The following is a 13,955-nucleotide window of genomic DNA, read 5'->3' as shown; positions in this document are numbered from 1 at the left end:
AGCGCCGTCGAGTCTCGACGCAGTCGCGTCTACGGCAACACGCACCTGTGATTCATTTGACATCGCGGGGAACTTCGTAGATTTCCAGTATATCATGCGCCGGCGCATCGTCGAACCCTTCCTCGCCCCTCCTCCGATCACCGTCTGCGTCCCCGACTTCTTCCATCATGGCCATATTCTCCGAGCCCTTCCATGATCCACTGCTGAGCCCGGACAGGAAGTCTTCGAGCTCCAGTTCGGCCCCGATGGAGTCGACGAACCGCGCGAACCTGAGCGTCGCGGTCCCGCCAGCTCCCGCAGCGCGGGGTCGGCCGAGGGTCGAGCGAGAAGTGAAGATGGGCGAGTCCTCGGTCGAAAAGTGCACTGGCTTCAAGTTGGCCTCTTGGATGTTCAGCAGGAAGCGCGAGATCAAGATGGCCGTGATCCTATGGGGAGGAATCCCTCGTCAATGGCGCGCTCAGAACCGAAAAGGGACCCGCGCTCTTACGGATCGGTGAATGCGGTGATGTTGCTTCCTTCCCCTCCGCCGCTGAAGACCTGGTGGGATCGTGGTCGGTACGTGTGAACATCAAAAAGCGACAAGGATACGTACAGATGTTAAGCTAAATGCCATGTGGAGGACGTTGAATACTAGTAACACTCTTCAGGATGGATCCGATGTGAGTGGGAGGAATTTCAGATAAGGCGAAACGCGTACGCACATGAAATATATGGTACCTGGTGGGTGGGAAGAGAGTCGTTCAGCAGTTGCTCCAAGGACCGCGTAAAGGTCTTCAACGTTACCATCTCGCAGAAAAACCTTGGCCAGCGTGAGCCGCTTCGTGAAGAGAGCTTGAGACCAAGTAAGCTGCCCACGCAGCCTCCACCAACTGATGGCTATGATGATGATATCTGCCACAATGAGCGGCGCCCTGGCAAGGACGATAACTACGGAAACATTGGGGCCCGAGTGAGTCGACTTGTAGTAAGTGAAAACAGAGCAGCGTACAGCTATTAATGTAGTGGTGAGTGACACACATCGAATGCTTACTCGAAACGGCTGTGCTCACATAGGTACCAGGTTCGGCGGGTACTCGGTCTCGTTGAGACACCCCACCAGAGGTTCGGGCAGACCCGAGTAGTGGAATCCTAACTGGGTCTGAACAACTAGCGTTATTAACCTCAATCATGGAGATAAGAACACAAACTAGGGCTCACATAGTTGACGCCTATTGGCGCACAAGAGAGGATGAGCACCAAAGTGCCGATCATCCAGCTCTGGCTCAGAACGAAGGCCCGTAGACCGGAGAACACTAATCGCATTCTGAGTTGAGGTAAAAGATCAATTTGTTGTGTGACGTACCAGCCCATAATATGTAAGAACTGAAATGAAACGCAAGGGTCACTATTCCAGAGTTGGTACATCTACACGTTGTTGTGGTGAGTAGGAGTTGGACGATATGAAGATTTGAGGATTCTACGTACTCCTGAAAGCCCTGTTTCCGCTCACGTACAACGCATGCAAAGAGGTTACCATACCTTGACTGAGAAGTTCGTATCCATCCCTACCATGCCGGAGATAATATGTACAGTGAAGATATACTTGTTGAGGAAGTATAGTGCGCCGGCACCGGTGATGGGGCGTCGCCAGAATAGAGAAGTCTCTTTGTCGAAGAGTATCAGCCAGTCATAGAAATAGAGGGCTGTCGACATGTATTATCGAATCTTCAACACGCACATTCAAACGTACAGTATGCCACTTACCTCCAACCGACATCTGGCAATACGTCGCCAAGATCCTGCGACAGAACGTCAATGAGCGCTCATGGAAAACATCGCGATTTCTAGTTACTCTTCAGAGAAAAAGGTGACGATTGCATCGACCTCCGCAGATGACATGAAGAGAACGGAAGCTGGGGAGCGGGGTGGTGGGTCTGGAAGCACTGTGAGACGCAGCCGTGTCGCAAATATACGCGCGGGAGCGCGGGCGCAGGGCGGCGGGCGCACGGACGTTCGTCCTGTTTAGCTGTGCAGCCTTGCACTGCGCGATGCCGGCAGACTGCAGTGTTGAACCGTGAACGGCCTGCCATAGGTACATAGGGCCGGCCAGGGGTACAGAACCCGATATTAGAGTTCACGGTCCTTGTTGTTTGAAATGCGAATCGCGCCACGCCTGCGATGGCGGTGAAAATCAGCTCTAAGCCTGTATTGGAGTCCGCTGGAAGTGCCCCCGTGCGTACAACTCGGCGACAAATTTGCGTTTGCGCTCCGTGCTAGTTTGTGGAGATACCCTGTGCACTTCCACTCAGCCAACACTCGGTGCCGTCATTCATGCAGAACGTACGACGGGACCTCTGCGTCGGCGTTTCCCAAGCCAGCTACATTCGATTTTCTTGATCACGAAGTAACGCCACTCTGTGATCTTCTCTCTCCTCTGTATCGCCCCGCCACTGTCGAATACAGTATGCACCGGTAGACTCTCGGATAGCATTCATCAACACGCAACGAAGTTCTGTCAGACACCCTCACTACACGGCCTCCGTCAGCTCCGCGCGTCGTGCTGAAAAAGTCGTGGTCAGCTTCTCGAATCACGATGAAACGGGCAGAGGGCGCACCCACGAGCTCGTGCTCTTCCGGCATCTCCGCGTACTGCCTATACTCGTCTGGATTGCAGACGTCATCCGGCGCGAGCGCAGCGCCGATGGCGCCCGCGGTCCCGAACCTGACGGAGCTCGCGCTCAACGAGTACAGGATGTCGCCCGAGTCGAACACAGGCATGTTCTGGCTCGCTTCTGGGAGGTCGAGAAGGAAGTGCGTCATGATCACGTTTGCAAGCCTGCGGTCGTGATGTTGGCGAGCTGTCAAGCGGATCGGTGCACGACACTCACGGCGTGCAAAATAGCGCCACGCTGGCGATATGGAGAAGGGCATCGTTGAGCTCCGAAGTGGCCCACTTGTGATGGAGTCAGATGGCGGATACTACCAGCGTGTTCCGATCGATGCGAACATGTACTCACCAAGAAGACGGACACGATGAGCTGCAGGATGTTCACGATAAGTAGAACGCTGAGCGTACGCAGCGTCCGATCAGCTTCACGCGCGTCTTGATTGAAAGGAATGCATTTTACATGAAGTATACAGCGCCTACACCCAACATGAGAGGTGAGATCCACGATCCGCGAGGTAGAAGGGTCATTTCCGTACCGTCACGGAGCAGGACAGTTGAAATCGTCCTCTTCCTACGTAGGAACACGCTGGACCAAACATCATCATGGAAGAGTTTGCACCACGTCAAACCGATGAGGACACCATCCGCAACGACGCTGGCTACCAAGACGGAGATGGTAGAGACAGCAATCACTGTCAAGGAAAGCCACGAGATCAGACCGATGAGAGATTCGAGAGCGAAGACAACGCACGGCTGGATGGACTCTATCAGCTTTGACAGCGTTGACGCAGCATGTCCACTTACATGGCATCGACATCGAAGAACTTTCGGTCATTAATCTGGGCAACGCACCCCAATAACGGTCGACTGGCAGTCGGTATGAAGAACGCTGTGACCTGATCGTTCAGGTATGTGAGCGAGGAAGAGGTAACGTTCACGACAAGACGTACGATGTTCACGACGAGGGGGACGATGGACAAGACGAAAATTGATACGGAGAGGGTCCGCATGTGACTTAGAGCATACGCTCGAAGAGAGGTAAATACTACATGTGACGCTTGTCAGTGTGAGGACGAACGCTCGCCGATAAACAGGGACCTACCTGCCCAAAATACAGTCACAACGTTCTGAGAAACGGTCTGCGACGTGACGATGCCATGGCAGCTGATAACGGGGTTACAACACGTCGTACGAGTCGACAAGGAGTAACATACGCCTACCAAAAAGATGAGAGCAACTTCCACGAGTCATAATTGGATGCCTACCTGGTTTGAGAGCGCGCCTCTTGACAGCTCCCAGTAGAAGAGCACCGTTGACGCCAGGTAAAAATATTTGTTGCCGTAGTACAGGGCCGCCGACAGGCTGGTTTTCCTGCCCCAATACACCTTTGCCTCCCGACCCAGCGTGAGAATCCCATCAAAGGTCACGAATGCTTTAGCAAGCGAAGTCAGCATTTGAGAAGGCTCAGTTTAAGATGAACTCACTGGTGGCTGCTATGTTCCAGTAGGAGTACGACAACCTGCGCAAGGAGAAACATCAAGCATCCACAGGAAAGATTAGATCGATCTCGAACTCACAAGAATGAGTAGTTCTCCGAGATTGTTGGGAGCATAGGAAGTGGGGTGGCCATGTATGTGTGATGCGCGATAACGGAGGAGACTGTCGAGCCGACACCGTTTATATAGTCCAGGGCTGGCACGCAGGCCGATGCGAGAGACTTACCGGTGCGGCGCACCCAAGGACCGTCCGACTCATCCCGCCCGAGTCGGATTGAAATCCGGAGACGGGCCGCCTTCGACCGGACTACAGCGTATACCAGTGCAAGTTACATCAACATATTCCGAGGGGGAGCGATGACATGCATACCTCCGAACAACGTCTGGTCCTCGTGCCAGGATTCCCCTCGCTTCAAATCGAAGCCCCGGAGGCCGGCATCGCAGCCCGCAGGGCTGTGAGATCCGAGGTCAAATGCCCTGTCTGCAACACTCCGTTCGTTCGGCGGTGGCGGCGGCGAGGGAGGTTGAGGCAAAGCGGATATACACGGAGAAGCGGGCTAAGAGGTGCGGAGGACGGAGGGACGGCGTCGCATGGGGCCACATTTCATACCTTAACAGCAATAATCAGAGGATACAGCCGTGGAACATGTTCCGGGAGGCTACGGATGTCAAACAAGGGCTTGGAGCGGAGCAATGACTAGATCTTCTGAATGTTGGTATGGGAGGAAGACGCGAGCGAAGAACATACTACACTCACGAAATCAAGCCATCGCCATCAGGCCCATGAAGCCTGTGTATGTCCCAAGAAACGTGCATTGTTGATCAAGCGGTATTTGGTGCAATGTGCAGAACTTGTAGCAGGGCCAGGATATCTGGATGGTCGTTCAATTCAGAGAGGAAACAACATAGCCCAGTCACGCACCTGTCCGTCGCACATCCACATGACCTATCTCCCTCCGCCCTTCCCAATCGGCGCCGTCCCAAGATTGAACTTTAGGAATAGCGGGCCACAGACTTGACAGGCTTTTCGGTGCCGGCAAATCTTCCGACGCGGTGGAGCCTTCCAAATGGCTTCAGGTAGAAGGACACATATGCGATCTTCATAATACTGTGTACAAATGGCGAGGCAGCAACATCGCGCGCGCAGAGAGGATGGTCAAAATGAACTGGGGGGGCGAAGGACTCGAAGAGATGTCCGACATCGAGGCCCAGGGGCCGCCACCTGCAACTAGTTGGGCGCCTGTCGCGGCCCGCCAACATCCCGCTCCAAAATGACGGTCGACTCCGACAACAACGGACATGGCCACACTGCCCACAGAAACAATTCGAGTAATCCGGACTTCTCCTGGAGTCAGGACCTGTGAAGGGACTGACGCTGGCATGCATAGATGACGCACGACAGCCCTGAATAAGGAGCCACATTAATGCTAATATCCAGAACACTACATTAATGATGCGTTGACGACAACTGGATTGAACAGCCGCGCAACAGCCCGCCGAGAGGCTGAAGCCGTTCTCCCTGTGTGCCGTGTAGGACGCGAAGTTGAGGATGAATGAAATAACCTGCGTGTCGACGTCGAGCACGGAGCTGATAAGCGCGCCTTGTCAGTATCCAAACCCAACGTGCACGACATAAACGCGACGAGGAACACACGCACTTGTGCTTGGTGAACCAGCGCGGGAAGCGAGGCGGAGGCCCAGCGTCGCAGGCGGCCGCGAGCGTACGTCGCGAAGAGAACGGACATCGAGATGAGGTGGCGCCCATCATGGAAGCCCAAACTTTGGCCCTCGCGGTTGGTCGACTGCGCGGTCATGAACGTGGCGGCGAAGATGACGTAGTGCCACCAGCACGGGATATGTTTGTAGACCCTCATCTTCTTGTAGTGCGTATTGTGCACGATAAATGTCGAACGGGTTCGTGCAGCGCGAACACGAGCACGCGCGACTCCTCCACAGACTCTTTCGCCTTTTTCGGCATCAGCGTCCGCAGGTGACTGAGCAGGGACGCGGTTTAGCCTGCCGAGCACAGCGGACGGAAGAGAAAGCACGTACTCCTTCTCCCTTGTGTCGTCAAATACCACCACGACCTGCTCGACCCTGCTGTTCGCAGTCAGGTCCTCGCTGCCGACCGTGACCCGGACGGGGTCGCGTTGGAATGTCGCCCCAGGGCTGCGCACCGAATCCGGCCATGTCGCGCTGACTGCGGACGCATGACCGTGAGCTCGAGAAATGGGTCCGCTATCGGAAATCACTCACACATCAGTGTCTGTCGCTCAGCACCCTGCATCGTCAACCTGATGATCTTGCGGACGTCGTTCTCGGGGCCCCTGTCCAGCATCCGGCCCGCTTCATCGAGAACCAGGTACGAGACGCTGCGCGTCGCGATCTTCAACATCCACACGCGCATATAGGGACAGTGAACACTTACTTACTGAGATCACACGCACCCTCGTTCCGCAATTCCAGTATCCGCCCGGGAGTCCCCACCACGATCCGTGTCGTCAGCCCGCCACCCTGTGCGTTCTTGAGCATCTTGATCTGCGGTGCCTTGTCCACTCCACCAAATACGGCGACGCTCGCGATCCCCAGCGGCGCATTGAGCTTCTCCAACATTTCATGCGAGCTCGCGCGTGGGGGCGGCGACGAGAACTGACACGGTCGTGGCTGGACCCTTGTTCTTTCCCTTTGACTTCTTGTCGGACGCGGGTAGAGGAGACGCGACGAGGCGTGAGAGTGCGAGGAGGCCGAACGCGAGGATCCCTCTACTAGGTGTATGCGCTTGATCGTGTACTCACAAGGGACGCAGAGGGAGAAAGACGCACCTTCCGGTCTCCGCGATACCGACACGGGCGGCCATGAGCACGCTTGTATGAGCGTGGGTGTTTTGAGGCCGTCGAAGGCGGATTGGAGCTTGGCTGGGACGTCGAGCTGGTCGAAGGAGATGACGGGCTGAATGGGTGGGTGCCGGGCGGGAACGTTGAGCGTGATCTCGTTCTTGTGCAAAACCGCCTCAACGTCTGCGGGGACGTGGCGGCCGACGCGGAGGCGGAGGGGAGGGGAGGAGCGCCCTTGTTCTTGTTCTTGTTTTTCTTACCTTGTCTGGCCTTTATGTCCCTCGACGACGCAGTGCCCTCGCTGGTCGGCGGCGGGAGACTCAGAAGACCGTTGCGCCTGCGCCCGCTCCTTCTTCGAGAGCCCAGGCTCGTTGTCGGGCACGTCGTTCGCGTCCTCCCGCTTGCGCATCTACTTAGAATTCTTCTCGGTAGTCCCAACTGAAGGCGCGGTCAGAGCGCGGAGCACGCTCGTACGAATGAGTGTGCGCACCTGGAGCGTCGCCAGCCATTGCGTCCTCCTTATCCGCCCACAACAATCTCCAACTTCTTAGACTCATCATATTCGCCTATTCCTCCCCCTTCTCATCTGCGCGCGCAGTGTGAATACCGGGTGGACGACGGGTTGCGTCTGGACATACACACCACCGTCTGCAGCCTCGCGTTTCGCGCGTTTCTCCTCGCGGCTCTTCTTCGACTTCTTCACCTCCACGGGGGCCGGATATCGAGAGTTCTCTAGGTCTAGAGCCTCGTAGGGCGGCTGGTGGAGGGAGTAGACGGCGCGCCGCGGAAGGCAGAGAGCGATTCCGAGGAGCTGAGGCGCAAGATGATGGAAGGGCTGAAGCAAAATTCGGAACGAGACCGGCGGCTATCAGACAGCGGTGAAACGCCCAATGGGTACGACTAGATTACCTACCTACTCAAGAGAGCTCGAAGCCATAATTGTGATGTCTGTCTACTTGGGATCATATGTATGCGTTACGATTTTCACCCTGATTCTGGTGCGAGAGGGAGACACTGAGGCGCCTCAGGCCTCAAACCTCAGACAACTTGACGACTTTGAAGCAAAGATCGAGCCCGGGCACGTGGCCCTGGGAATCCTTGAGGGAGTGCGCCTTCGTCGCCTCGCCAAACCAAACGAGAACAGTCACGACGGGCAACGGCCCAGCTTCGGAGCCCGAAAACGCGTAGAAAAAGCCTGTCAAAGGTGTCTTTTCTGCCGCCTTTTGTGCGCGTGTGAAAAAGGCACTAAAATGGGCAATTTTTCTGGGTGCTTTACGGGGTGCCGAAAAGGATCGATAAAGAGACCTTTGGTGCCCATTTCAATAACACGCGTTACTTATCACTCGTACTAACTTGTTTGTTACTCGCATACTATACACGGTCTATTGCCCTTTAATGTGAATTGTATTGTCTTTGTTCTGAGCACAGTATTCTGTCGGGCCGAAGAATTCACCCAAAACGTCACCTTTCAGGATATTCTACGACACACACAAACTTGACATAAAAGTTCGCCTTTCCCACCCTTTTTCTCCCCTGGAAAAATGCCTGCCGAAAATGACACCTTTGACAGGCTTTTTCTACGCGTTTTCGGGCTCCGAAGCTGGGCCGTTGCCCGTCGTGAGTGACATGTGTCTACCGCAGCACCCAGTCTGAGCGCTTCTCTGGAGTCGCGTATCCACCATCACCACGATGCTCGGTCGAGTCCCTGGAATAGCGGTTAGGAATGTTTCCCCTTTGCTGCGCTAACCCGACCCACAAAATTTGGTTTGTCACAGGGAAGGCACCCACTTCTCGACCGTCAGGTCAAGATTCAATATGTAGGCCTTGTGTTCACGAGTACGCTTTATGGTGGGCCCGGAGATTAGAATGTGGAAGATTCCATGGGTATCCGACGCCGTTACGTTATGCAGAGAAGGCCCCTACCGCAGCTACAGATTCGCGCCCTCACCTCTTCATGGATGATTCGCGGGCTTCGACTGCTCGCCCTCTTCCGTCCCATTCTATCACTCCTATATGGCACAATCTTCGGGGGCCGTCATTACCGACCCTACGGTCAGACACGCTGTAGAGCGACTGCTCGCAGACCAAACCCCATACGCGCTCGAGGTTTCCTTGTCGAGTGAGTCTCAACTGATCTGTTGACTCGAAGCGTACTTATGCTCTACAAGAAACACCAATTCCGAACTTCAAAGCCATCCACGAGGAATTTCGGTCGTGCTTCCTGTCATCCTCCCATTTCCTCGATAGCCCAGGTCATCTTGTTCTCAATTCGTTATGCCGTTCGCTCCCGGTCGCCTGTCCGACTCACTTCCGCAACTCGGAAATCTCGGAGCAAGATCTTCAAAAAGCTGTCTTGTCTTCCCCGGCGGTGCTCATGGAGGTTGTGAGGGTCTCTGGACTTGAAGTACGTCGCTCGCATTTATGGTGACACTACCATATGTCGGCTTACATTCTAGCGTGGTAGACTGGCCACGGCCGATTTGGTAGGAGTATCCGCGCGCGACCATTTTTGGATTGGAATCTCAAAGTCCCTGTGGATGATGAGGCTCTACGCGGTGCTGAACGTTTGGTACTGGACGAACAGTGGCGAGTTCTACAGGTAAGCCCGGTACCGGGGATCAAAAGGTGATATGAACTCAGCCGCCAATAGGGACTACTATGGATCTTACGCCAGCCGGACTCCTCTGCTCAGCTTGTAAAGCTCAACTCCGAGGCGCAGAAACTACGGGAAAAAGGCGACTTGACATCCCACCCTGGGTTTACGACCGTTGAAGGCGAAGCCATCTCGTCCGGTTCCAGCTCGCAGTCGAACGATCAAGATCAATGGCCCCGCAACGACGCCACGCTCCTATCCGCTTTCAGCGCACCCATTTCAGCTCTACCCTTCGGTGCCCCTGGGGAGTTTGGAAACTGGGTCGTCAAACTCACTGCTAACGCCGTCAGTGATCTTCGTCGACTGAGACAGCGGGAGAAAACCTTGTTTGAAGGGGTCATCGAAAAACTTCGGTACGTTGCTGTCATTAGCTGTCGTATTCTTCATTAATCTCCGCTTCATAGCGACCTTTCACACGGCAACTTCTCTTCGAAAAATCACGCACAAGTTTCGGATGTCGACAGCGGGGTGCCTATCTACAAAGCCCGGGTCGACGGGAGCCACAGGCTCGTGGTATGTGATATACCTGCCATGTAAAAGACCAGCAGCTGACGGATTTTAGTACCACATCGATTGCCCGGGGAGTCGTGAGGAGACTGTGAGCAGTGTTCAGTTTCATACTATCGTTCGAAATGTCCGCTGACGGATCTCACCCGTCCAGATTTCAACCCAAAGTCTGTTCTCTGTGCGATTGGGGAACGTTCGACTCACATCTCACACCAGATATCCGTATATTCGGCGTATACAACGTACAGAAGCTGGAGAGCCTTGGAGAAGGACACTGGAACTCCTGGAGTCGGCACCTCGGACTAGGCGGCGACACGTACCGCGCTCGGTATGGTGCAGCCTTTCCTGCTTAAATACACGATTGAAGTCAGTATGCATCTGTCAGATGTCGGCAACGAAGCAAACCCAAGGGAGCACCTGGCGAGTACGTCCTCCAGCCATTGTCATTCTCAGCGCAAAAAGAGAACGAGGGACCTTCCCAACGTCACCTAATTCCCGATCATGGAATGGATGTGCGTTGTCTTCCTCCTACCAACGTTTCAATCCAGCGACGCTGATCATGCGATAGGCGAAGGATATGGCGGCCATGGAGAGGCTGACTGCGTTCTCGGAGGCGAGCTTTTATCCATATCGGTTATTATAGGTCGCTAATTTTTACTCTCTGGGTAGACGGTCTTTCACAGTGCGTTCCTCGCTTACATCCTCTCCGGCTGATATTGACTTGACCATTCAAAAGCGCTCCTAGCGGACTACGATCTGCCGTTCATAGCAGAACCATCGTAAGGATACTCACTTCGGCTCTCCAAGAGGCATCTAGCTCATATGTTCCAGTCCTCCAGAACAAGCTGTGATTGAGCATTCGGGCTCCTGTTATGTGATTGGACGATCAGGCACTGGGTAAGCGCCGTCATCCGTCTGGTGCCATTAGAATGATATTAATACGAAGTATGTGACGTTCAGGAAAACCTTGTGCATCATGTACAAGATCATCTCGATCGACAGATCCTGGGAGTCCTTGCACGGATTCATGCCGCGTCCTAGACAACTATTTGTGACTCGGTCCAGGAGTCTTGCCGAGCATGTTTGGTCGACGGTGGACAAGCTTGCCAATGCCTTCCGCCTCGGCGATCTTTCTCGGCACCAGGCGGTGGCCTTGGCGCGAGAACGCCCTGCCATTGAGGAGGAGGAGGACACCGAGAACACAACCTCCACTCGACCCACTCCTCCGCGGCGCTGGAGCCAGTTAACGAATGATGCGCACTTCCCGTTGATCATTACCCTCGACGAATGCTGGTCGATGTTGGAGAGGGACGTTTCAATCAGTGACGGCACTGGTGCGGCAAATGTGGCCTCTGGAGACGAAGACGAAGATGAGGGGTACGTTGTGCTTTCGTCGTCGCGAGAGACGTAGGTTAATAATACACGCACAGCACATGCACAGACGCCACCGCTCTCGTCTCCGGGAAGAGATTCGCCGAAGCATACTGGAAAAGGTTACCTCCAACCCTCACGAAAGGCTTTGATCCGCTATCGGTGTTCAGTGAGATCGTCGGTGAGTTTGTAACTTCCCCTGATCGCTAACATCAGGAAAAACCCGGATCCCTAAGGCGGGATATATTAGAGGTGGGCGCTTCTAAGAGTAGCTCATGACTGCTTCCTCCCGATATTTGCTACTTATGGACGCTACGCCCGCTTTTTTTTCACTCAGCCGTCTAATGAGTAAGTATTAAGTCACTAAACCAGCAAACACAATCAGGTGGTAGGTACGTAGTGGAGGCGACGTGGTCATGGGTGCGTGAGGTACGTGGGACAGTGTACGGTCGGTACGCGTTGTGCGGGCGACGCGTCCGACTCAGATGCGCCATGCAAGCGTCGCGTGTACACAAGCCTCGGCGTCCGTCGTACGTCCAGCTTCGTGCGGGCGACTGGCCGTCGCCGTTGTGTATCGGGCGTTGTGCAGGCGACTGGCCGTCGCCGTTGCGTATCAGGCGTTGTGCGCTGCCTTTCGTCGGCACGTCGTGAACCGGTGTGCGCGATGCGTCCGGAGATCCCTGCTGTTCGTGCGACCCACGGTGTGCGTGGCGTGTGTCGAGTGTGGCCCTGTGTCAGGGGGTCCGACGAATGGCGTTTCGTCGAACATTTTCACAGCTTTGCGGCGTGCTTCGGGGTTGTGCGAAGTTGTGCGTCCGGCGTCTTGCGGGAGGATGGGGGAGTCGGGCCACTGGGGCGGAGGAAGCGTGCTTTGGGGGACGTGGGGCTGATGGAGTTGGGCGAAGTGAGGCCAGGCGACGGGAGTCAGGAGACTCGAGGCCGGCGGCGGGCGGGGATCGGGGAGCGAGCGAGTTGGGTACGTGAGGCTGGTGGGCGGCCTCCGTCGGAGTGCTGAGGCCAGGTGAGTGGGTGACGACGGCCTGTCTGTTCAAATCCGTGCCCGAGCCCTAGCAACTCGGCTGAGTCGCTCTCGGAGCCTGGACAACACGGACTTCCTGTCGTCCTCTAGGCTCTCGGTCGTGGAGTATCGACCCAGCAGCTCAGTGAAGTTCTGCCCTGGCGGATCGACGTCGTCCCTCAAGTCCCTCAAGTCGTTCACCTTCCGATAACCGAGAGCACAGTATCGCATGAGACCCCCTGCCACGTACTGTGTGACTGAGGCCCTCTCATTGAGACCGGGGGTGTATCTGCCTGGAAGTAGTGTGTTCCCGTGATCAACGCCGGCAGAGGGCATGTAGATAGACGAGTAGGAGGGGAAGTCGACGACCATCTTGAGTCGGGGGTAGTTCATCTGCGCCCCCACTTGATGGTTGAATCGGCCAAGAGACGTGACGACGCAAGGGATGCCGGGGTAGTTCATGGAGTCAAGGTGTGTGGAGCAGCAGGTCAAAGGGCCCAAGTTAACCGTCATACCGGAGTAGATGGAGGCCCCCGGAAAGTTCATGCACGCGTCCGGGTGCTGCAGGATGTAGTCGTCAAGGGTCTCATACAGGTGGCCGTAGGCTTTAGGGAAGGCGTACGCCATAGTATCTTCAAATGCTGTCAGCCCTGGTTGGGTTTAAATCTGCTATAGTTCGACTTACAGGATTGGTAACCTGCTAGCCTTCTCAGGCCCGGGCTTGCACGAAGACGTTCATCGGCCAACTTCTCCCAAGGCTTTAGCAGGAGTCGACCGGGACGCTGCAAGTTCGACGTCAATCAAGGCAAAGTCAAAGGAGGAACAAGGAACCAACGTACCAGGCTCCCTTGCCCCATAGATATCCCCGTGGTGATGGACGAGAAGTCGCCCCGACGTCCGGAGGAAATTTGAAAGGTGCTGTCCTCCCGTACCTCCCTGATAAGGCCGACAAGGTCGTCCATCGACTGATTCCACCCCGTGTTGTCCGCATTTGCTGGACTCGGCACCATCTGCATCATGATCCGGCCCTCAGCGTCGACAACACGGTGACTAGTACTGCAGCAGCGTTTGGGTCAGCCTGCTAAACGTGAGGCCGTGGACAGTAACTTACCGACCGTCCCAGGATATGTGGTTGGAGCCGTCGTTGAGCACAGACTGAAGCCAGGGAGGGGGAGGGAGGTTGCCGGTGACAGGGTCGGCCTTCGGCCACTCGGTGGCAGTGCTGTAGCCCGTCGGTAACGCCCATACGAGGTGCCCGCGTTGCCGTCGGTAACGGCCATACGAGCTCGTACGAGCTCCGGTAATGTAGCCGTCAGTAACGGTCGTACGAGATGTGGGGGGCAGGTAGTTCCCCTTGATAGCTTAGTGCTTTTCCAACTCTCCTACATACCCTAGTACATTGTAATTGGTACAACAACAATGAAAACGA

The 13,955-nt window shown here is 55.3% G+C and overlaps 1 protein-coding gene across 1 annotated transcript; it reads right to left on the bottom strand.

Moving 5' to 3' along the window:
- Nucleotides 1–12,610: 12,610 nt before the first annotated feature.
- Nucleotides 12,611–13,584, bottom strand: BXZ73DRAFT_11060 (uncharacterized protein; the record flags this gene model as incomplete). The annotated part of the gene is made up of 3 exons (XM_048017354.1): nucleotides 12,611–13,158; nucleotides 13,212–13,308; nucleotides 13,366–13,584. Coding segments are annotated over 3 exons (864 nt in total), but the record flags the coding sequence as incomplete, so codon positions are not given.
- Nucleotides 13,585–13,955: the final 371 nt, after the last annotated feature.

Source organism: Epithele typhae (genome assembly GCF_022376455.1).
Source record: "Epithele typhae strain CBS 203.58 chromosome Unknown BXZ73scaffold_108, whole genome shotgun sequence".
In the NCBI taxonomy this organism is placed as follows: Eukaryota; Fungi; Basidiomycota; class Agaricomycetes; order Polyporales; family Epitheliaceae; genus Epithele; species Epithele typhae.
This window is presented reverse-complemented; position numbering and strand designations above follow the sequence as displayed.